The following is a 24,593-nucleotide window of genomic DNA, read 5'->3' as shown; positions in this document are numbered from 1 at the left end:
TGGGGGGCCGAGACGGGCGGATCACGAGGTCAGGAGATCGAGACCATCCTGGCTAACACGGTGAAACCCCGTCTCTACTAAAAATACAAAAAAAACTAGCCGGGCGAAGTGGCGGGCGCCTGTAGTCCCAGCTACTCCGGAGGCTGAGGCAGGAGAATGGCGTAAACCCGGGAGGCGGAGCTTGCAGTGAGCTGAGATCTGGCCACTGCACTCCAGCTCGGGCGACAGAGCAAGACTCCGTCTCAAAAAAAAAAAAAAAAAAGAATCTTTCCCAGCTTCTGTGGCTTCTGTGCTTTCCTGGCCTGACTAATGTTTGCCAGTCTCTTAAGTCATAATTCATCCCTTATTTACATCTGTCCTTTGCCTCTCTTCCTTCTGGATTTTTTGTTCACTTGTCCTTAACTATCACTAACACGTGACCTCAGCAGGACTTTGCATCGGGCAGACCTGGCGTTAAGAGTCCGACTCGGACACTCAGCCCTGCTTCCCTCATGGATTATTGTGAGAATAACATGATTCAGTGTGGGTTGTGTACCCGCAGGGTCATTGCCTTGTGCCCTCAATGATATTCATGAATGATTGCATTTTTATGCACTTGTACCTGCTTTAAGTTTCCCAGACAGATCATGTTAGTGAGCTCATGCATTTAACCAAATGTTTACACGGTGGAGGTGTTTGGGATGAACGAAACGAATATTCCTGTCTCCCAGAGCTTACCTTCCCTGTAAAGCACCATCCATCTTATGAACTTTCCTTAGGAAAAGGCAGTTCTGTTTGCCTCATTTGCCAAAAGAGGCGAGTAAGGCCAGACACAGTGTGGCCAGCAGGAGAAAGGACTTTTGCTTTCTTTTAACTCAGCTCTTTGGAAACAGGCATTTTGATCTCCCTTTTCCCACCTTTCTACCATTGTTCCATTGAGTAATTACGGTGCCATTGACCAAAGCTGTTTTTGTTTGTTTGTTTTTAATTATAGTTAGAAGCACAAACTTTTGCATTTTATCTTTCAGTGGTGAAAGTGGGGCAGGTAAAACCGAAAGCACTAAATTGATCCTCAAGTTTCTGTCAGTCATCAGTCAACAGTCTTTGGAATTGTCCTTAAAGGAGAAGACATCCTGTGTTGAACGAGCCATTCTTGAAAGCAGGTATTTGTTTATTGATTTTGTTTCCAACTAATAGGAGTCACTTTCCTTATGGTATGGCTTATTTAAGGAAGAGTTAAAATTAGTTAGTCGCGTTTCTCTTTTTCTTGACTTCTCTTTTACAATTCCTGAAGAAAAGGTCTTGCCATGCACATAGTCATATCTGATGAGCCCACAAGCAACTCCTTCTGCCTCCTGCCCCTTCATCGTCAGGCCAGGTCTGAAATGGGGACCGAGTGGCACCCAATGGCCATCTGCAGCCTGCCCCTTCATCGTCAGGCCAGGTCTGAAATGGGGACCAAGTGGCACCCAATGGCCGTCTGCAGCCTCCTTCCTACCGAGAGCCTTTGACTCCAGCTTCATGTGTTTTTGAAGCACCTGGATCAGATCCTAAGGCACTTGTATTGGAGTTTACGGAGAAGAATACACTTGACTAGCTTTCTGGAGGCCTTGTCAGCAGCAGAAAGGTCAACCCCCAGCCACTGTGTAAAAGGGGGTTTAGTGTGGAGACGAGCAGGGTTCACTTCAGCGTCCACTGTTTGGAGGCTTAACATGAGCAGAACGGACCTCTTGTGTGCAGAAGATCCGTGATGCATTCTATAACAGGGAGCCTCAGAACTTAGAAAGAGGGCTAGGTGTCACCCACGTTGTTGTATCAAATATGTCATGGCCTGATAGATGGTTTGTGCCTTGTAAGACCTCAGAACCAGTAGAGACTTTATACATCCTATGATTTAGAGATTTGTCCAGGGGTCGGCAAACCACAGCCTCGTGCCTGTATCCTGCAGCCTGTTTTTGTTTTTTAGCATGTATACTCTCCATTTAAAAACCGTGGTAAAATATACCTAGCACTAAATGTGTGTTAACTATTCTTCAGTGTACAGAGCGGTGGCCTTGGCATTAAGTACATTCACGTTGTTATGCAACCATCGCTGCCATCTGTCTCCAGAACTTCATCTTCCTCCTGTAATCTGTTTCTATAAATAAAGTTTTATTGGAACCCAGCCACACTCATGAGTAGTGTTTACAGCTGCTTTTAGGCTATAGTGGCAGAGCTGAGTAGTTGCAACCGAGACCCCATGGTCTGCAAAGCCTAAAACACTTACTGTCTGGTCCTTTCCAGAAAAAGTTTGCCGGCCCCGATCTAGTCTAACTCCATCTTACACTGGGAAAAGACCCAAATAAATTAAATGAGTTGCCCCCGGGGACATACAACAAATAGGTGAAATTTCCAGGACTGGAATTTCTTCAGTTTCTATAACTGGGGTGGGGGCTTTTTCTGTGTAGTCCCTGGATTGTGCATGTAAGGCCACACTCACTTGTGCAGGAACGAGCCATTGTGGTCCCCTTAACTCTGTGGCCTCCACTGGCAGCACAGCTGTACTCGCTAAGATGGGTATGCGGATGAACCCATTTCAACAAGCATTTTGAAAATCTGGCTCTTCTGGAAATAAACGTTGTCACCCTCAGTCCTTTTGGTTTCAGATTTTTCTCGCAGTTGTGTATTTTGACATTTGTGAGAAGTGCTGTTGCTATCTTCAGACCTGTCCTTATTAACGCTGTCTGCTGCCCTCGTTGTCTTCACAGCCCCATCATGGAAGCTTTCGGCAACGCGAAGACCGTGTACAACAACAACTCTAGTCGCTTTGGGAAGTTTGTTCAGCTGAACATCTGTCAGAAAGGAAATATTCAGGGCGGGAGAATTGTAGATTGTATCCTCTTTCATTTATTTTTTTATCTATAGTATTTGATTCTCTAAGTGGAAACTGTTCTCACTAATTATAAGCATTGAAAAAGAATGTGAAACGTTTCTTTCTCTGGTTCTTGAACGAATTAGAGCAGTTAGTTATTGCTCTAATGTTAGTATACTTTACCTGTTAATTTTTCTATGAGCTGGACGTGGTGTATGTGCCTATAGTTACAGCTATTTGGGAGGCTGAGGCAGGAGGATTGCTTGAGCCCAGGAGTTAGAGGCCAGCCTGAGCAACATAGCAAGACCCTGTCTCTTAAAAAAATAAAACAATTTTTAAAAATTGTTCTGTGTGGCCGGGGGCAGTGGCTCATGCCTGTAATCCCAGCACTGTGGGAGGCCGAGGCAGTCAGATCACTTGAGGTCAGGAGATCAGCCTGGCCAACAAGGTGAAACCCCACCGCTACTAAAAATACAAAAATTAGCCAGGCATGGTGGCGTGTGCCTGTAATCCCAGCTACTTGGGAGGCTGAGGCAGGAGAATCACTTGAACCCGGGTAGCAGAGGTTGCAGTGAGCCGAGATCGCGCCACTGCACTCCAGCCTGGGTGACAGAGCAAGACACTGTCAAAAAAATAAATAAATAAAATCAAACAAATAAATAAAATAAAATAAATAAAATAAAAAATTGCTTCTGTGAAATAAAGAACCATATTTGTTTTATAAATGTCTGATATAATTTCCATAATCTGAAACATTGAATTCATCATTAAACCTCAGATAGTTGTTTGAAATCAGCTGTGGCAGTTAGTTAGGTACCTGACAGGGTACCATGTGTCAAGCCTGGAATTGGATTTAGATGAAATAGTCTATGCTTTGTTTGCTTGTCTGTTGGCACTGGAAGCTTCTGTGTCAAAGGAACAGGGAGCTGTAATTATTTGGGCAGCAAAGAATAGAAAATGAAAGACTAGTTGAGGATGGCATAGCTTTGTTTTTTTCCTTGACTTGCCATTACTTTTCACATGAAGATTTATTAGAAAAAGTAAGTAAACGTGATTTAATCCACATTTTCTTCCATAATAACAATTTTCAGAAATTATTGGTTTGTGTAAATTAAGCACAGGAAACGTCTCTGCATGTAAATCTGATTTATCTTCCCAGAACCGAGTAGTAAGGCAAAATCCCGGGGAGAGGAATTATCACATATTTTATGCGCTGCTGGCAGGGCTGGAACATGAAGAAAGAGGTGAGTGAGTGGGACGACAGCTGGGTAATGCGAACTAGCAACTCATTTTCCGTTTAAATAGACGTCAGTATATGAGAGGACATCTGTTTTAATGTTGACATTCCACAGATAGCAATGAAATGTACATTATGCGAACACCAAAAAGATGCTGAATTTACAGTAGGGAGAAATAATAGAGGGAGAAAATTATCAATAGAGAAACCTTGGATTTTTTTTTTTTGAGTCTTGGTACATTTTTAATGTAAAGGATGTTTATGGAAAATATGTAACATATTACAGCCGGTTTCACTTTTCAACCACCCGGAATAAAGTTAATTTCTAAATATTTGATTTTTGGCCGGGTGCAGTGACTCATTCCTGTAATCCCAGCACTTTGGGAGGCCGAGGCAGACGGATCACTGGAGATCAGGAGTTCGAGACCAACCTGGCCAACATGGTGAATCCCCGTCTCTACGAAAAACACTAAAATTAGCCAGGCATGGTGGTTCGCGCCTGTAATCCCAGCTACTCAGGAGGCTGAGGCAGGAGAATCACTTGAACCTAGGAGGCAGAAGTTGCGTTGAGCTGAGATTATACCACTGCACTCCAGCCTGGGTAACAGAGCTAGACTCCATCTCAAAAAAAAAAGATTTTTAAAGAGAAAACAGTAAAACAGGATCCTCATCATGTTCTTTCAGTAACTGTTTTTAATCATCTCATTTCATTTCACTAATTGTTTTCTATTTTCCCTAGATGATAACTAAGAGGGAACTTTATTATCTTTATGGGAGACTGTTAGGAGCAGAGAATTATATAGATACTTAAAAAAATCAGAGTGAAAACTCTGAATTTCATCTTGTCCTGGACAACTGTGACGTCGTGTTTTTCTTTGTCTTCCTGTAGAAGAATTTTATTTATCTACACCGGAAAACTACCACTACTTGAATCAGTCTGGATGTGTGGAAGACAAGACAATCAGTGACCAGGAATCCTTTAGGGAAGTTATTGTAAGTTACTTTTGAATTTTTTCCCTATTAAGATATTAGACACTGGCTGGGTGCAGTGGCTGTAATCCCAGCACTTTGGGAGGCCGAGGCGGGCGGATCACGAGGTCAGAAGATCGAGACCATCCTGGCTAACACGGTGAAACCCCGTCTCTACTAAAAATACAAAAAAATTAGCCGGGCGAGGTGGTGGGCGCCTGTGGTCCCAGCTACTCGGGAGGCTGAGGCAGGAGAATGGCGGGAACCCGGGAGGCGGAGCTTGCAGTGAGCTGAGATCAGGCGACAGAGCAAGACTGTCTCAAAAAAAAAAAAAAAAAAAAAGATATCAGATACCCTATTAAGAGTGATAAATTTCATTTTCTGTTTCCAAATATTTTTTAAAATAGAAATAGAAGTAATTACATTTGGGCCAGTAGGTGAGAATAGGTATTTCCTTCTTGTTCCAAGTTCCAGGCTGAAAGGGATTTGAGAGGACTCTTCTTTCCTTAGAAGATGAGTGAGTGTTGTGTCATTCAGGGCAGATGGGTGGTTTACTTGGGACAGTGTGTTCAGAAAGTGCATCTTCCAGCCCCCAACACCCCCCCAAATCATGGCCTTCACTCTGGAACCCCCAGATCCTCCATTTTGTGGCTTACAAGTAAGATTTCTTTGAAAAACAAATTCTGTAGCTAAAAACAAATCTGCCAGCCATTGGCCCAGGTGACTGTTGCAGAATTTTGCTCCTATGTTCAGCTAAAACCCGGGGTCTTGTCACACGATCAGGAAAACTTAGGCACACGGACACGTTGAAGGGTGAGTAGAGTAGGGTTTTATTAGGTGAAAGGAAAATGGCTGGGCGCAGTGGCTCCTGCCTCTAATCCCAGCACTTTGGGAGGTTTGGGAGGTCACGAGGTCAGGAGATCGAGACCATCCTGGCTAACACGGTGAAACCCCGTCTCTACTAAAAAATACAAAAAATAGCCGGGCGAGGTGGCGGCGCCTGTAGTCCCAGCTACTCGGGAGGCTGAGGCAGGAGAATGGCGTAAACCCGGGAGGCGGAGCTTGTAGTGAGCTGAGATCCGGCCACTGCACTCCAGCCTGGGCGACAGAGCGAGACTCCGTCTCAAAAAAACAAAAAACGAAAGAAAGGAAAAAACCCGCAGCAAAGTGAGGGGTTCCTGCTAACAGGCCCCCGCCTCACATGTTGATTCCCAGGTCACTAGAGGAGCGGAAGAGAGCAGGCTTCTCTTCCCCACGGAAGAAGTCCCCGTGGCCCCGCCCACTTCCCCCAGTGTGCATGTCAGGCTCCAAGTCCACTGTGGGATGCCCAGACAAGCCCTGGGCAGGTTCCCTCATCGACCCAAAAGCATCTAATGTAAACATTCTTGGAACGATTGGAGACTCCCCGGGGACCCCATTTTAGCTGCCTAAGCATTTGGCTGTCTCACTGTTAAGGTATCATCCGGTCCTCGTGGTCTGTGATAGCCGTTTCTGGTTGCATGAGCATTAGTCATCCTGTCTCTGCCTTGTGGCATGCCACGGTGTCTTGGAAGGGCTTTGTTACAAGGTATCTGCATTTAAGATAGCCCAGTCATCGAACATTACGAACAGCCCCACCCAATCGAGTCTGGCCAGGAGATTTCATCACTGTGATCTTAAGTTCTTTCCCAGAGCCCTTATTAGAACAGTTAGATGCAGCCGGGCATGGTGGCTCATGCGTGTAATCCCAGCACTTTGGTAGGCTAGGCAGGTGGATCATGAGGTCAGGAGTTCGAGACCAGCCTGGCAAACATAGTGAAACCCCGTCTTTACAAAAAATAGAAAAAAATTAGCCGGGTGTGGTGGTGGGCTACTGCAGTCCCAGCTACTTGGGAACCTGAGGCAGGAGAATTGCTTAAACCTGGGAGGCGGAGGTTGCAGTGAGCCGAGATTGCACCATTGCGCTCCAGCCCAGTGACAGTGCAAGACTCCGTCAAAAAAAAAAAAAAAAAAAAAAAACAATAGTTAGATGTAATGCACCTAGGATCGAGTCATTATTATTATCATTCTAGTCATCACAAATGCAGCTGACATTTAGTGGGCACTTACTGTTCCGAACTTCATGTGGAGTTTACTTTCCAATCACTCTCAACAATCCTCTGAGGGTAGGAAGTATGGTTGTCTGCATTCTAAGACTCAGAGAAGTTAGTGACCATCCTGACCTTACCCAGTACCTGGTGCAGCCCATATCCATACACAGCCTGACTCTGGATCCCACTCTCTAAACCGCGAGGCAGGTAATACCTGGTTTCAGTGCACCTCAGATTCCACCTCCTAGGCTGCTGCTGGAAGACTAACAGCTCTTCATTCTGTATTTCCTTTCATTCTCATAGATTATTTGTTAGAACTGCCTGTGGAATGAAATCAAAAGTATTTTTAACAAATGGATATAAATCATGTATCATTTCTCTATGGCTAACATATGTCTCCTTAAGTTGAAAATGAAATTCCAAACAGACTAGGCTATAATACGTGATTGTTTTCCACTCTGCCTCCCTTTTAAAGATGTCACAACCTGCCATTTTTAATGCAGAGCGGTTTCTCACTCTATCTCTTCTGTCTTCTAACCTGTCAACAAAAAGCCTCTTGCAGACAGCACCTTTTGGTATCTGCCTGCAGAGTTGTGGGATTTGGCCTTGCACACTGGGTTTTATGAAGTGTTTTTCTAAGTCTTTTAATTATCTTTTCCAATTTTATATTGGCCCTTTAGACCTCTCACTACTCAAACCTTCCACCACGGTTCATTTATTACTGTCTGCTGAAAAGATGATATATTAAAATAAATTCTCATTCTCGTTTTTGAGGAGCAGGACCAAAAAAAAAAAAAAAAAAAGACTTGTCTCCGGGTTATTTTCCTATTTTGTTTATTTCTTGTTTCTTTCTTGAAGTAAAGAACAATAATTTGTGATAAAAGAAGTCAGACAAGACGCCTGATTATCCACATGGCAGTGTCACTGCAGGTCCCGTCACCTGCGAGCTCGCTTGCTGACCGCTAGGGATCACTTGGCAGTGGCAGCTCCCTTGTCCTGGGAAGGCCCTGAGAAATCAGATACTTTGGTGGTATCTGTGTTCTCTCGGGACATCGTTTTCCACTTCAGAACTGTCTGTTCTTTTTGTCAGCTACAAGTAAACTTCTGGAAGTTGGCTTCCCCTCAGTGATTGCTAGCTTTTATTGCTAAATGGAAGTAATAGGTTTTGGCATTTGAAATTTGATTTTATGACAAAAGGATGTGTCAGTCATCTAGAAAGGAAGAGAAATTTATACATGAAATTGACATAATGAGCATACCTGACAAATGTATTCTACTTAGAACAGATATTTATAGATCCTTAAATGTCTAATTTGCAATTACTTTTTAGTGTTAGTCTGGCAGGTATATCAATGAAAACTTAGCTGATGTTTATTAACATCACAAACATGACATTTTTGCTATAATAATAGCAAAATTTAACCCGTTACTCTTTAACCTTGTACTGGAAATTCTAAGCAGTGCAGCGAAAAAGAAAAAGAAAAAAAAAGTATAACTTTTGGGAAAGAAGGAGGAAAATACATTCTTTTCTATACAATATAATTTTCTCCTCCCAAACCTATGAGAATCAAAAATTGGGGGATAGGTGGGGTGCGGTGGCTCACGCCTGTAATCTCAGCACTTGGGAGGCTAAGGTGGGCGGATCACTTGAGCAGAGGAGTTCAGGACCAGCCTAGGCAACATGGCAAAAACCCGTCTCTACAAAAAAATACAAAAATTAGCTGGGTGTAGTGGCACACCCATGTAATCCCACCTACTTGGGAGGCTGAGGTGGGAGGATGGCTTGAGTCTGGGAGATGGTCTACTAAACTACTAAACTACCCCATCTCTACTAAAACTACAAAAATTAGTTTGGCATGGTGGCGCATGCCTGTAGTCCCAGCTACTCGGGAGTCTGAGACAGGAGAATTGCTTGAACCCAGGAGGTGGAGGTTGCAGTAAGCTGAGATTGTGCCACTGCACCCCAGCCTGGGTGACACAGCCAGTCTCCATCTCGAAAAAATAAACAAAATTAGCCAGGCATTGTGGCGTACCTGTAGTCCTAGCTACCTTGGAGGTGCGAGGATTATCTGAGCCCAGGGAGTTCGAGGCTGTAGTGAGCCATGGTCATGCCATTGGACTCCAGCCTGGATGACAGAGTTAAGACCCTGTCTCAAAAACAAAAAACATGATTCTTTATATCAACTTTAATGTTAGTGTATTCTGGCAGTAGGACCTTTTAAGAATTTTGCTTATTTCATTGAGAATTTGCCTTAATGTAATTTTAAAATTTACCATTGGTCACAATAAACATTAATACAGAAAAGTACCAATGAGGTATTCTGAACAGTTTTAGGAGAGACTTGGTTTTTCCTGGAGCAGAGGCAATGAACCTATGCTAAACGTCATAGGCATTTCTTATACAGCCCTTCAAATTGCATCTTAAAGTGTTAGGTCAGGATGAAAAGCTATTGCAAGCCAGTGGTAACAACTAGTTTATTTTATTGCTTGCATTTGGCCCACCAGGATGGTGGCTGATGAAATGTGTACAAAGTAACAGGAGTCTTTGCTGAGTGATCATCTGTTTATTCTCTTACTCCACAAATATTGAACATTTACAGTGTGTCTGGCATTGATCAGGGCTGGGGTTTCCTGACTGCATGGACCTTCCTGGGTATATCCTTGGGGTTTGAATGGTGTGTGACCTTGTGTATGCATGCGTGAATTCATTCATCATGAGTCAGATTTCATCAAAATTTAAAGGACCAACTTTGTACTTTAATGTTGCAAAACTTGGAAATGTCAGTCTCTTTCAGTGTTGGAAAACTTGGATGGTCAGCCAATTTTATATTATAACGTATTTTTAAAATAACATAAATTACTTAATAAAGCATAATATTATGTAATATATTATTATTGAGTTACCCGGCCAGGCTCGTGGCTCATGCCTGTAATCCCAGCACTTTGGGAGGCTGAGGCAGTCGGATCACCTGAGGTCAGGAGTTCAAGACCAGCCTGACCAACATGGATAAACCCTGTCTCTACTTAAAATACAAAATTAGCTGGGTGTGGTGGCGCATGCCTGTAGTCCCAGCTACTCGGGAGGCTGAGGCAGGAGAATCGCTTGAACCCGGGATGCAGAAGTTGTGGTGAGCCGAGATCGTGCCGTTGCACTCCAGCCTGGGCAACAAGAGCAAAACTCTGTCTCGGGGGAAAAAACAATTATTATTGAGTTACTTACTTGTAATTTACTGTGCCCAAAATAGCCTCCCCTGTCACCCTTTCAGACATACCATTTGTTGACTTCTGGGATTCTTCGGAGGTACCTTAGCCTTCTCCAATGGTGACACTCCTCCCTTTGTTTCCAGTGTGACAAGTTGAGCTCCTTTTGTGCGTGATGATTGGGATTCTACCACGTATTGTCCACCCCCCAATACACACTCACATTCACAAGCATCTGTTTTTTTTTTTTTTTTTTGAGACGGAGTCTTGCTCTGTCGCCCAGGCTGGAGTGCAGTGGCCGGATCTCAGCTCACTGCAAGCTCCGCCTCCCGGGTTTACGCCATTCTCCTACCTCAGCCTCCCGAGTAGCTGGGACTACAGGCGCCAGCCACCTCGCCCGGCTAGTTTTTTGTATTTTTTAGTAGAGACGGGGTTTCACCGTGTTAGCCAGGATGGTCTCGAACTCCTGACCTCGTGATCCGCCCGTCTCGGCCTCCCAAAGTGCTGGGATTACAGGCTTGAGCCACCGCGCCCGGCACATCTGTTTTTTATGTGCTGAATCATACCGAGAATTTCCCATGGTTTTTTCAGTCTTGAGACCTAGTGTTGAAATACTAATTATAATAAGCCACAAAGCGGCCTTTGACAAGAGGTGGAGATTGCTTATTAACAAAGATTGTAAATAGGAGAGTAAGACGCAGTAGAGACTCTTGCTGGAGTTTTAGCAGACATGTCTGCATTGGTGAGAACTGGTTTTAGACGTTAAATTATTCCATGTTATGATTAATGCAGTTGCCACTTATCACGACTCTGCTCCTTACCCAATCACTTAAGAGTTAGACTGGAAGCAAAGAAGTCCACAAATGTATGAATATAGTAAGCACATTTATTTTGTTCATTTGCTTAAATATCTTCTTATAGAACCTTTGTATTTTTTTTTTTTTTTTTGAACTTAACCAAGAATTTTTATTTATGGGGTATGTATCAATATTTTTTATTTGGCAGTTAAAATTTTTCTTTTTTTTTTTTTGAGAGGGAGTCTCGGTCAGTCGCCTGGGCTGGAGTGCAGTGGTCGGATCTCAGCTCACTGCAAGCTCCGCCTCCCGGGTTCCCACCATTCTCCTGCCTCAGCCTCCGGAGTAGCTGGGACTACAGGCGCCCGCCACCACGCCCGGCTAGATTTTTGCATTTTTTTAGTAGAGACGGGGTTTCACCATGTTAGCCAGGATGGTCTCGATCTCCTGACCTCGTGATCCGCCTGTCTCGGCCTCCCAAAGTGCTGGGATTACAGGCTTGAGCCACCGCGCCCGGCCTAAAATTTTTCTACTTATTTCACTTTTTTTTTTTTTTTTTTTTGAGACAGGGTCTCACTGTGTTGCCCAGGCTGGAGCACAGTAGTGTGATAATGATTTACTGCACCCTTGAACTCCTGGGATCAAGTGATCCTCCTGCCTCAGCCTCCCAAGTAGCTGGGAGTACAGGTGTACGCCAGCACACTAATTTTTAATTTCTTTTGGAAATGGGGTTCTTGCTATGTTGCCAGGCTAGAAAATGATTGTATATTAGTTATGAGTATGTCTTGTCATATATGAAGAAAACTTTAATCATAGAAAGGGAAAAATTTAACTTTTGCACAATGTAGGTGCATTTTAATTATTTTGCTGATATCTGATACGGTCTTTAACACAGTTTAAAAAGTCTTGGGAATAACATTATTTTGTGTATCTTAACTGCATTTCTTTGCTTTTACCTTTTGGAAGAAGTCACCGATAAGTATCTTTAAATTTGAATAATTATTTTCTCATAGGCTTTTTTAAATTGATAAGCACTTGGCAAATAGTTCTTATTTTTCTTTCTGTTTGCACGCATGAAATGATAGCCTTCCCACCTTTAAGTAATTTATGGTATTTTAATTTTTATAATCAACTTTATTGAGATATAATGAACACATAATTAAATGCATCCATTTAAAGTATACATTTCAGTGAATTTTGAATTTACACACCCTTTCATCGATAATGATCAAGATAAAAGGGAATCCTCTGCCTCAGAAGTTTCTCTGTGCCCCTTCCCAGGCAATCCCAGCCCCCCACACCTGGCCCTAGGAAACTACTGATCTAATTCAGTCCCTCTAGTGTACAGTTATCTTCTCTAGAGTTCCATGTAACGAAAATACACACTGTGTAGTCTCCTGTATCCAGCTTCCTCCAGCCATCCATGTGGCACGTATCACTGTTCACTGCTTTTTTTGGTATTCCATTGAATAGACAGCAGTTTGTTTAACCATTCACCCATTGATTGTCTCAGTTTTTGTTGTAAACATATTTATTGCCAGCAACATTAAAAGACACGATAGAATAGAATGTTCATGAGCTTACCAACACTGTTAACTCACAGTTAACCCTTAACAGTAACTATTAGAACTAGTTTCAGATTTGTAAATTTTCTTCCCAGCCTGAGTTTTACAAATAATATGGGTACAAAATAGCTTTTTTGCTTTTTTACAAAAAGCTACCATAAATATAACTGTTTCTCTATATAATGTGCGTAATTTTATTTAAAAAGTATACAGTAGGCTGGGCACGTTGGCTCACACCTGTAATCCTGGCACTTTGGGAGGCCAAGGAGGGCAGATCACCTGAGATCAGAAGTTCAAGACCAGCCTGACCAACATGGAGAAACCCTGTTTCTACTAAATATACAAAAATAGGCAGGTGTGGTGGTACTTGCCTGTAATCCCAGCTACTCGGGAGGCTGAGGCAGGAGAATCACTTGAACCCGGAAGTCGGAGGTTGTGCGGTGAGCCGAGATCGGGCTATTGCACTCCAGCCTGGGTAACAAGAGTGAAACTCCATCTCAAAAAAAAAAAAAAGTATGCAATATTCATATAACTTACTGTATTTGACTTATCTAATTGTAGAATAATTAGAATTATTTTTCTGTGAAAGTGTTACTAAGGTAACACTGTAGTGAATATTTTCTGAAGGTTTTTTTTCCTGCTCTTGAAATTTTCCTTGAAACAAATTTCCAGCATTGAAATGATTGGAGATTATATAGATTTCTTTTTTTATGTCTTTATAGAGTAACAGAGTTGGGTCAGTAATAATGATGATGATAATAATAAGTTCCTGGCCGGGCACAGTGGCTCATGCCTGTAATCCCAGCACTTTGGGAGGCCTAGGTAGGCAGATTACTTGCAGGAGCGCAGGAGTTTGAGACTGGCTTGGGCAACATGGTGAAACCGCGTCTCTCCTAAAAATACAAAAATTTAGCCAGGTGTGTTGGTGTGCACCTGTTGTCCCAGCTACTCAGGAGGCTGAGGTGGGAGAATCACCTGAGCCCGGGAAGTCAAGGCTGCAGTGAGCCTTGATCACACCACTGCCTGCCAGTGCAGGTGACGGGGGTGAGACCCTGTATCAAAATAGTAATAAATGATTATGGTAAGTTCCTAGATTTGAGTCAGTTGGGCCGGACTTTGAATTTAGGTTGTGCGACCCTGAGAAAGTTATTTTTCTCCTCTGAACCTTTGTTGTTGGTTTTTCTCTCAGACATGAAAATTCTGATATTATATACAAATTATATAGTTAGGACAATTCTGTCAGATAATCATGTTGTTTTCCAAAAAGATTATACTAATTTATAGTACTAACAACCTTTGTGTAAATGTCTCTTTTCTACTAATCTTTATCATTCTGAAATTTTTTGCTAATTTGACAAAACTGATCTCATATGTACCTTAATTTGTACCTGTTCGATTTCCAGGAAGGAAAACAGTACCTGGATTTGCATTTCTCCCTATTTTTGTCGCTCATGTATGTCAGTGGATCTTTTAATTCTTTCCCTCTCCATTGTTGGTCTTTTTTTTTTTCTGGCATTATTGCATTTTCTTTATAAAGAAATTAATCTTGGCCTTGCGTGTTGGTTCACGCCTATAATCCCAGCACTTTGGGGAGCCAAGGCGGGCAGATCACTTGAGGTTGGGAGTTCGAGATCAGCCTGACCAACATGGAGAAACCTCATATCTACTAAAAATACAAAACTTAGCCAGACATGGTGGCGCATGCCTGTAATCCCAGCTACTTAGGAGGCTAAAGCAGGAGAATCGCTTGAACCTGGGAGGCATAGGGTGCGGTGAGCTGAGATCGTGCCACTGCACCCCAGGCTGGGCAAAACAGCTAAACTCTATCTCAAAAAAAAAAAAGAAAAGGAAAAGAAATTGAACTTCTTGCAGTGTTAAATCTCCAGTTGTTTCCTTTTGCAATTTCTATTGTTTCAGAGCAGTGCATGGTTTCCTTCTTACCACTCTCCTATGGTCCTTGTGTGTGGGTCCAAGTTCTTTTTGTAGGTCATTTTCATCGGTATTGCCAACAAGTCTGCACCCCGGTTGGTGTGTATGTGTATCTGGTTTTCTTTCCCTTTTTAATAGCTTTTTTTGGTCACAAGAATACAGCTCCTCGGTCACAATAGAAAATTAGCAAATCTTAGATATGATTCAGAAAACTCGTGGCTTCAGTTGTTTAGATACTTGTTGTTGTAACAGATTCCTGTAAGTGCCGGTTTATTTTTATTTTTCCCTGAGCAGCATTATGTTAACTTCCACTTAGTATCCTCAGGCCAAGATAAGACCATAAAAAATCCTTTGGAGAAATGAAAACTAGAGATGTGATGAGTGCCTTAGGAAGACAGGTCCTCATCTGTTTAGAGTTTCCATCAGCATTTATTTAATTTTTTTTTTTAAGAGACAGGTCTTAACTCTGTCACCCAGGCTTCCAGGCTGGAGTACACATGCAGTCATAGCTCACTGTAACTTTGACCTCCTGGGTTCATGCAATACTCCTGCCTTAGCCAAGCCAGGAGCTGGGACTGCAGATATGCACCAACACACCTGGCTACTTTTTTAAAATTCTTGGCTTGGCTTGGTAGCTCACGCCTGTAAACCCAGCACTTTGGAAGGCCAAGGTGGGAGGATTGCTTGAGGCCAGGAGTTCGAGACCAGCCTGGCCAACATAGTGAGACCCCCATCTCTACCAAAAACAAAACAAAACAAAACAGAAAAACACCCCCTCTCCAAGTACTCCCTCCCCACATTTTTACATCTAAAGAAAATAACAACATTTTCATCCACTCTGATAGCTATACGGAAAACGATTTCTTTATTGTTGTCATGACTGTGACTGCCTGAAGTAATTCTTTTGTAGCATATATAGAAGGCTTGTATGTAAGGCAGACACTATGTTTATTTCATTGATTATCTCTGAACATGCTATAGTTCTTTATCTTCCTCCTTTTATGTGTACTATGTAAAGTCCTCATCGTTTTAAAAGTGAGTTATTATGGGCCGGGTGCGGTGGCTCCCGCCTGTATTCCCAGAACTTTGGGAGGCAAAGGTGGGTGGATCACTTGAGATCAGGAGTTCGAGACCAGCCTGACCACCAACGTGGTGAAACCCAGTCTCTACTAAAAATGCAAAAAAAAATTAGCTAGGCGTGGTGGCACACATCTGTAATCCCAGCTACTCTGGAGGCTGAGGCATGAGAATCGCTCGAACCTGGAAGATGGAGGTTGCAGTGAGCCGAGATTGTGTCCCTGCACTCCAGCCTGGGTGACAGAGCAAGACTCTGTCTCAAAACGAAAAAACAAGTGAGTGGTTATGCATTTATTTTTTTTTCCTTGCCTTTTCAATAACACGTAGTAATTTTATATTATCAGGGGTATTCTACATTTTCTTCAGTGGGAAAAACAACGTAAAACTAAATACATTTATTTTCTTCTAGACGGCAATGGATGTGATGCAGTTCAGCAAGGAGGAAGTTCGGGAAGTGTCGAGGCTGCTTGCTGGTATACTACATCTTGGGAACATAGAATTTATCACTGCTGGTGGGGCACAGGTTTCCTTCAAAACAGGTAAGATTATGCCTGCCTGCCGTCCTCTCTCCCTTCGTTCCCCATAGGAAACTTAAACCTAAATTACTGACTGTCTAGCCTTTTAGAGAGAAAGTTCTGGCCAGCTGCAGTGGCTCTTGCCTGTAACCCCAGCACTTTGCGAGGTGGAGGCGGGCAGATTGCTTGAGCCCAGGAAATCGAGACCAGTCTGGGGCAATGTGGCTAAACCCCATCTCTACTAAAAATACAAAAATTAGCCAGGCATGATGGTGCAACCCTGTAGTCCCAGCTGCTTGGGAGGCTGAGGTGGGAGGATCACCTGAGACTCTGCAGGTCGAAGCTGCAGTGAGCTGAGATGATGCCTCTGCACTCCAGTCTAGGTGACAGAGTGAGATCTTATCTCAAAAAAAAAAAAAAAAAAGAGAAAATGTTCTGACTCCTTGAATAGAGAGCTACAGAACGTTGGTTGTATCAGATACCAAGTGTCGGTTAAGAAAGGCTCGGAGTGTATGAAAAGTTACTAGTCAATTGGGATAGCGGCCGTGTTCTCTGTTTAAAAAGAAGGAAAATGAGTCAAATACGTGGAAATACGAGCAACCAGGAATCAGCATAGGAAAGTGTTGAGAGTCAGGTGGCATCGTCCTGTTGAGTGCCAGTGTGGTAGAATGGTTAAGACTCTTTGTTTTGCAAGCCAGGATGCTGGGTTCATAGCCCTTCCCTGCTTCATGCTGTTTCCTGTGTTATTTATCCCCTGAACACTCGTGACTTCTCACCTGTACAGTGTCTCAGAGATTTGCTGTCAAGGTAAAATGAGTTAACATAATAGCTGTGTCAGTTGTCATTTTGCTTGAGTGATTTATGTATTACTTGTTAAAACTTTTCTGATGGAAGCAATAGATGAGGTCATGGAAGCCGGAAATTAGATGAGTTCAAGTTCAGAGTGGTTCTAGAGGAGACCAGTACTGTAGGCCAGTAATTCTCAAGTGTCTGGTTCCACCCAGTACCTCTTAATATTCTCAAAAATCATAGAACCCCAGAGAGCTTTTGTTTATGTGGGTTGTATCTGTTGATGTTGACATTAAAAGTTAAAACTTTTTGGCTGGGCACAGTGGCTCATGCCTATAATCCTAGCAATTTGGGAGGATGAGGCAGGTGGATCACTTGAGGTCAGGAGTTCGAGACCAACCTGGCCAACATGGTGAAACCCCGTCTCTACTAAAAATACAAAAATTAGCCAGGCGTGGTGGTGTGTGCCTGTAATCCCAGCTACTTGGGGAGACTGAGGCATGAGAATCTCTTGAACCCAGGAGGGTTCAAGTGGAGGTTGCAGTGAGCAAAGATCACACTTTGTACCAATACACTATAGCCTGGGTGACAAAGTGAGACTCCGTCTCAAAAAAAAAGTTAAAACTTCTAATTAAAAGTTAAAATGAGATATTTAAAAAATATTCTTTATTCAATTGAAAAGAACAGTAATAAACCCATTGCATACTAAAATAAATGTTCTATTTTTATTTAAAAGACTCTTTTCCAAATCAGAAAACAGTAAGGATAGTCACATTATCTTATCTTTTTGCAAATTTCTTTAATATCTGACATATTGAAATACAGTTGGGGGCTGGGCACAGTGGCTCACGCCTGTAATCCCAAAACTTTGGGAGGCCGAGGTAGGTGGATCATCTGAGGTCAGGAGTTTGAGACCAGCCAGGCCGACAGGGTGAAACCCATCTCTACTAAAAATACAAAAATTAGCCAGGCACGGTGGTGGGCACCTGTAATCCTAGCTACTCTGGAGGCTGAGGCAAGAGAATTGCTTGAACCCAGGAGGCGGAGGTTGCAGTGAGCCGAGATCATGCCACTGTACTCCAGCCTGGGAGAGAAAGCAAGACTCTATCTCAAAAAAAAAAAAAAAAAAAAAAAAAAGACAGTCCGGTTGTCATATCTGCATCTAATTGGTTGAGATACCTCATGTTGTGTAGCCTTTGGAATATTCTTCTGTATACTGAGGAGAGAATTAGAGTGAAAAGAGCCAGTAACATCTTACTGTTATTAATGAAAGTAGTAGGCCGGGCATGGAGGCCAAGGCAGGCGGATCACTTGAGGTCAGGAGTTCAAGACCAGTCTAGCCAACATGGTGAAACCATGTCTCTACTGAAAATACTCAGGAGGCTGAGACAGGAGAATCATTTGAACCCAGGATGCAGAGGTTGCAGTGAGCCGAGATCATGCCACCGTACTCCAGCCTGGGCTATAGAGTGAGACTCCATCTCAAAAAAAAAAAAAGAAGGAAGTAGTTGCAAACCTCTGACAGGATCTTGGGGACACCCATGGGATTCCCAGACCACACTTGTCCAAGCACCAGGCTCTATGCTGCTAACCTAGGATTCACCAAGGGAGTGAATAACTTAGCAATAACATGCAGTCTCTAAACTCTGCCTGAGGGAGTCAGGAGTGTTCTCTGCGTGCAGGTATCGCTAAGCCTGGTTAGCTTCTCAGGGGCGGTGGGTTCATTCACGTTTGTCTTATTCTCTGTTTGCAGCTTTGGGCAGATCTGCAGAGTTACTTGGGCTGGACCCAACACAGCTCACAGATGCTCTGACCCAGAGATCAATGTTCCTCAGGGGGGAAGAGATCCTCACGCCTCTCAGTGTCCAACAGGTACACACGCTTTGCCATCCGATCCTGCCTTACTACACACTCCTGGGTTTTCACATCCATAGGTTTGATTCAAATACGTAACTATAATGACAGTTATATTGTAACTGTCATGTATTAATAACTGTTCGAATGACTTTGGTTCATGATCAAAATAAAGAAGATACCCAAGGATTGGGAATGGACAAAGCTATTGAATTGCTGTCTAATTGTGTAAAACAACATCTGATTGTTAACAGGATGGGTCGAATGCAGATTGCCTGACTTTGAACTTGACCCACTTACTACTGTCTGCTCTTGGGAAATTTAGTCACTATGCCTCAGTTTCCTCCACTATAAGACAAGGATAATTATACGTAATTCATAGGATTTTTGTAACAATAAAAACAACAAATATATGCTGAGCATTTAATGTCTGGTGTGGAGTAAGCACTAAATAAACGTTACCTACAACAATAACAATAATGTATTATAATGAAGACAATATAATAATATGTTTTATTTATTTTTGTCTCTGCTACTGCCTTGAGCAAATGTATATGTGCTAGCTCTTTGTATTAGGGTTCTCTTAGAGGGACAGAATTAATATGATTGATAGATAGATAGATAGATAGATAGATAGATAGATAGATAGAAAGCAGAGTTTATTAAGTATTAACTTACACGATCAGAAGGTCCCACAATAGGCCATCTGCAAGCTGAGGAGCAAGGAGAGCCAGTCTGAGTCCCAAAACTGCAGAAGTTGGAGTCCGATGTTCTAGGGCAGGAAGCATCCAGCACGGGAGGAAGATGTAGGCTGGGAGGCTGGGCCAGTCTCGCCTTTCCACGTTTTTCTGCCTGCTTTATTTTCACTGGAAGCTGATTAGATTTTGCCTACCAGATTAAGGGTGGATATGGCTTCCCTTAACCCACTGACTCAGATGTCACCCACACAGACACACCCAGGATTAATACTTTGTATCCTGCAATCAAGTTGACACTCAGTATTAACCATCACACTCTTCTAATATGTTTTTAATTGGATATATAAAAATGATGACCATATTATGAAGAAAAACTTTGTAAATACAAAGTATAATAATAGAAAATCAGAACATTTTTAAAAAGAGCTCACATCTTAATTATTGTTTTAAACCTGCTAACATTTGTACCCGTATATATGGTTTAGATTCTTTTGTGTAATGCAACATAGCAAGTTGAGTTTGGAATCCTAGTATTTAATCTGAACAGAAAGGAAATACGTGAGCTCCAGTTTATCGTTTCTTTAGATACCTGGCCTTTCCTAGATGGTATCGATTGACTTCACACGGGAGGGCCAGATGCTATGCTAGTCTTGTGTGTGTCTCTCGAGTGGGGCGGGGATGGCCTTGCCTATCTGGGTGCCAGGGTCAGCTGAGTGTGTGCCGCTTCCTCTCCCCACAGGCAGTAGACAGCAGGGACTCCCTGGCCATGGCTCTGTATGCGTGCTGCTTTGAGTGGGTGATCAAAAAGATCAACAGCAGGATCAAAGGCAAAGAGGACTTCAAGTCTATTGGCATCCTCGACATCTTTGGATTTGAAAACTTTGAGGTAGACTTACTAACAGTGCAGCACATGACTTCTCTTCTGTTCATGATTAGCTGCTGTTGAGCAAATCTCTGTAAGCAAACTCTCTTTTTTTTTTTTCCCCCCAAAGGAGTCTCACTGTGTCTCCCAGGCTGGGGTGCAGTGGTGTGATCTCAGCTCACTGCAACTTCCACCTCCTGGTTCAAGTGATTCTCCCACCTCAGCCTCCCAAGTAGCTGAGATTACAGGTGTCTGTCACCATGGGCTGCTAATTTCTTTTGTATTTTCAGTAGAGATGGGGTTGCACCATGTTGGTCAGGCTGGTCTCTGACTGCCGACCTCAGGTGATCTGCCCACCTCGGCCTCCCAAAGTGCTGGGATTATAGGCGTGAGCCACGGTGCCGGGCAACAAGCACTGATATTTTTCTCTGCAGATCTTTGTTTTGTCTTTTCTTCACCTTTCCATGTCATCATGAGTGCACTAAAGATACTTACTGAATGCTTTCCCCCTTTAGGTTAATCACTTTGAGCAGTTCAATATAAACTATGCAAATGAGAAACTTCAGGAATACTTCAACAAGCACATTTTTTCTTTAGAACAACTAGAATATAGCCGGTAAGCACTCATAGAATTCCATTTCAATTTTTTTTTTTTTTAAAACAGCAACTAGATTAGATAGTTTTGAAGCTAAGTTTTCATTTAACTTGGCTATTTAAAATCTTTCTACAGGGAAGGGTTAGTGTGGGAAGATATTGACTGGATAGACAACGGAGAATGCCTGGACTTGATTGAGAAGGTAATGTATTTTTGAAGAATGGTTAGACTCCCAAGGGGGTCCAGCTGGGCTGATTCATATTTATGGGAACAAAATAACGTGCACGAACACGCACATCAAAGATGTGAATGTTTAGAACACAATGGACTGTTTGGAAACATCAATATAAATGTGCAAGGTTGAATTTAAATACTTGGCTGCTTCAAACCTATTGTCTCATGGAACTCAGTATTTTAGAATCAGCAGTGTGTAAATTGGCTTCCCTTAGAAGCAAAACCTTGCCAGTACCGATATAGATTTGCCAGTTGTAAAAGTTTTATCCTCAGAAGTAGAAGTTTTATCCACAGAATTGCAATGGGTTCAATTTTTTTTTTTTTTTTCTTTTTTTGAGACAGAGTCTCACTCTGTGGCCCGGGCTGGAGTGCAGTGGCCCGATCTCAGCTCACTGCAAGCTCCGCCTCCCGGGTTCACGCCATTCTCCTGCCTCAGCCTCCCGAGTAGCTGGGACTACAGGCGCCCGCCACCTCGCCCGGCTAGTCTTTTGTATTTTTTAGTAGAGACGGGGTTTCTCCATGTTAGCCAGGATGGTCTCGATCTCCTGACCTCGTGATCCGCCCACCTCGGCCTCCCAAAGTGCTGGGATTACAGGCTTGAGCCACCGCGCCCGGCCCAATTTTTTTTTTTTAAGATTTACATAGAACTTAATTGGTTTTCTCTATAGTGTATCATTATGAATTTTCCAATCAAGAAATTACCATGCCTTTTCTTTTAACCACTCATTTGATAGAGAGTAGAGAAGAGCTCTCAAAATAGTTTGGGACGCACACATTCAACTTTTTTTTCTTTTTTTTTTCTTTCTGAGATGGAGTTTCACTCTGTTGCCCAGGCTAGAGTACAGTGGCACAGTCTTGGCTCACTGCAACCTCTGTCTCCCAGGTTCAAGTGATTCTCTTGCCTCATCCTCCCCAGTAGCTGAGATTACAGGTGTGCCTACCATGCCCAGTTAATTTTTTTGTATTTTTAGTAGAAACAGGGTTTCACTGTGTTGGCCAGGCTGGTCTTGAACTCCTGACCTCAAATGATCTGCCTGTCTTGGCCTCCCAAAGGGCTGGGATTACAGACATGAGCTACCACGTACCCAGCCACATTCAACTTTTAACTCATTTCTTCTTTTTCTTCTTTCTTCTAGAAACTTGGCCTCCTAGCCCTTATCAATGAAGAAAGCCATTTTCCTCAAGCCACAGACAGCACCTTACTGGAGAAGCTACACAGTCAGCATGCTGTATGTAGAAACCTGCAATTCTTAATCACATCGAAGTAGCACATCTGTGGGTTGGGGTCACAAACCAGACATGTCAGTCCACTGGCCCAGCTGTGCCTCCCACATTGAACTTTGATTCTCAAACCAAAGGTGTTCTCCTGTTACTAGAAATAAATTGAAATAAGCAAAAGGGTTAGATTTGGGGCTACTTGTCAGAATGCCCAAGCTTATTGAGAGAACATAAAATTGTTCATCTATTACAATGACACAGTCGAGAGTTAACATGGTTTTTATAAAGTGCACCATACACCGCGTCCTGAAACGCAGATCCATGCCAAGTTTGGAAAGATTTTCACTGTCTGTTGTATGTAGCGTTCTCTGGAAGTCAAGGGAAATCAGTGAGTGAAATAAGGCATTGTGTTTTTATTTTTAATTTTTTTTTTTTAGAATAACCACTTTTATGTGAAGCCCAGAGTTGCAATTAACAATTTTGGAGTGAAGCACTACGCTGGAGAGGTAACTTTTTATTAAGATACCTATTGATATTCGCCTGTTTGATATTCAGAGAAAACAGTAGTTTCAGAACCAATCGTGAATGTATTGGGCTTGGTATGGCAGTTCACATGAGCCTATAGTCCCAGTACTTTGGGAGGCTGAGTCAGGAGGGTCACTTTAGGACTGGAGTTTGAGACCAGTCTGGGCACCGTAGATATAAAAAATATCTACAAGATATTTTATAAAAAGTTAGCCTGACATGGTGACACATCTGTTGTCCTAAGTGTTCTGGAGGCCGAGGTGGGAGGATTGCTTGGGCATAGGAATTTGAGGCTGCATGAGCTATGATCACGTCACTGCACTTCAGCCTGGGAAATAGAGCAAGACCCTGTCTCTTAAAAACTAAATAAATACATTTATTGGAATGATTTATTTTTGTGGATCTTTCAGGGAGGTTGCATATGACCTGAAACTATTCTTTCAATAGTTTTCTCCCCTCTTATTTCTTACAACTAGGTGCAATATGATGTCCGAGGTATCTTGGAGAAGAACAGAGATACATTTCGAGATGACCTTCTCAATTTGCTGAGAGAAAGCCGGTATGTCAGTCTTCTCCCTGAGAAGTCCTTAGCAAGTAAATGAATATTTGTGTAAATGCTTTTAATTCACAAATATAGAACAAATTGCTGTTATGTAAGAAACTTAATATTGTTTTCCTCAGGTACTATTTCATCAATGAAATAACTCATAAGTATAACATAATAATACAAGCAAGGTTGGGCACAGTGGCTCACGCCTGTAATCCTAGCACTTTGGGATGTCAAGGTGGGCAAATCACCCAAGGTCAGGAGTTTGAGACCAGCCTGGCCAACACAGTGAAACCCCATCTCTACTGAAGATACAAAAATTAGCCAAGCATGGTGGCAGGCACCTGTAATTCCAGCTACTTGGGAGGCTGAAACAGGAGAATTGCTTTAACTTGGGAGGTGGAGGTTGCACTGACCCAAGATTGTGCCATTGCAGTCAAGCCTGGGTGACAAGAGTGAAACTCTGTCTCAAAAAAAAAAAAAAAAAAAGTCAAAAAAATAATAATAATAATAATACAAGCAGGTCGGGCGCAGCAGCTCATGACTGTAATCCCAGCACTTTGGGAGGCCGAGGCAGACGGATCACAAGGTCAGGAGATCGAGACCATCCTGGCTAACATGGTGAAACCCCGTCTCTACTAAAAATACAAAAACTTAGCTGGGCATAGTGGCAGGCGCCTGCAGTCCCAGCCACTCAGGAGGCTGAGGCAGGAGAATGGCGTGAACTTGGGAGGTGGAGCTTGCAGCGAGCCGAGATTGCGCCACCACACTCTAGCCTGGGCGAGAGAGCGAGACTCCGTCTCAAAAAAATAATAATAATAATACGAGCAATGACTGCTGTTTAGTGAGGTACTGAAATAAACCAACCTGAGAGGCATAAGTAATGTACTGTTACTAATCCTCTTTTATGCAGATGAGGAAACTGAGGCTTGGAGCAGTTAAAGCTGTTAAGTGACTTCCCCAAGACCTCTCAACTGGTAACCAGTGAGCCATCAATTCCAGTTTTGATCTGGTCTGGTTGGCTTGAGAACCTAAGATCTTAAGCAGTGTGACCTGCTTTCTTCACGGGGAGCTTAGAGCTGTGT

The 24,593-nt window shown here is 42.8% G+C and overlaps 1 protein-coding gene across 1 annotated transcript in view; it reads left to right on the top strand.

Moving 5' to 3' along the window:
* MYO10 (myosin X) overlaps positions 1–24,593 on the top strand; it is a 276,760-nt gene that overhangs the window by 154,450 nt on the left and 97,717 nt on the right. Inside the window, exons 4-16 of the mRNA XM_023218261.2 lie at positions 1,008–1,142; positions 2,727–2,851; positions 3,857–3,870; positions 3,990–4,074; positions 4,957–5,060; positions 16,081–16,210; positions 18,729–18,847; positions 20,267–20,413; positions 20,905–21,005; positions 21,120–21,186; positions 22,355–22,447; positions 22,874–22,942; positions 23,438–23,520. Of these exons, the coding sequence (XP_023074029.1) occupies positions 1,008–1,142; positions 2,727–2,851; positions 3,857–3,870; positions 3,990–4,074; positions 4,957–5,060; positions 16,081–16,210; positions 18,729–18,847; positions 20,267–20,413; positions 20,905–21,005; positions 21,120–21,186; positions 22,355–22,447; positions 22,874–22,942; positions 23,438–23,520 (1,272 nt within the window). The remainder of the gene's footprint in view (positions 1–1,007; positions 1,143–2,726; positions 2,852–3,856; positions 3,871–3,989; positions 4,075–4,956; positions 5,061–16,080; positions 16,211–18,728; positions 18,848–20,266; positions 20,414–20,904; positions 21,006–21,119; positions 21,187–22,354; positions 22,448–22,873; positions 22,943–23,437; positions 23,521–24,593) is intronic.

Source organism: Piliocolobus tephrosceles, chromosome 4, assembly GCF_002776525.5.
Source record: "Piliocolobus tephrosceles isolate RC106 chromosome 4, ASM277652v3, whole genome shotgun sequence".
In the NCBI taxonomy this organism is placed as follows: domain Eukaryota; kingdom Metazoa; phylum Chordata; class Mammalia; order Primates; family Cercopithecidae; genus Piliocolobus; species Piliocolobus tephrosceles.
Note: the sequence above shows the minus strand (reverse complement) of the source record. Positions and strands in the feature narration are given on the sequence as shown.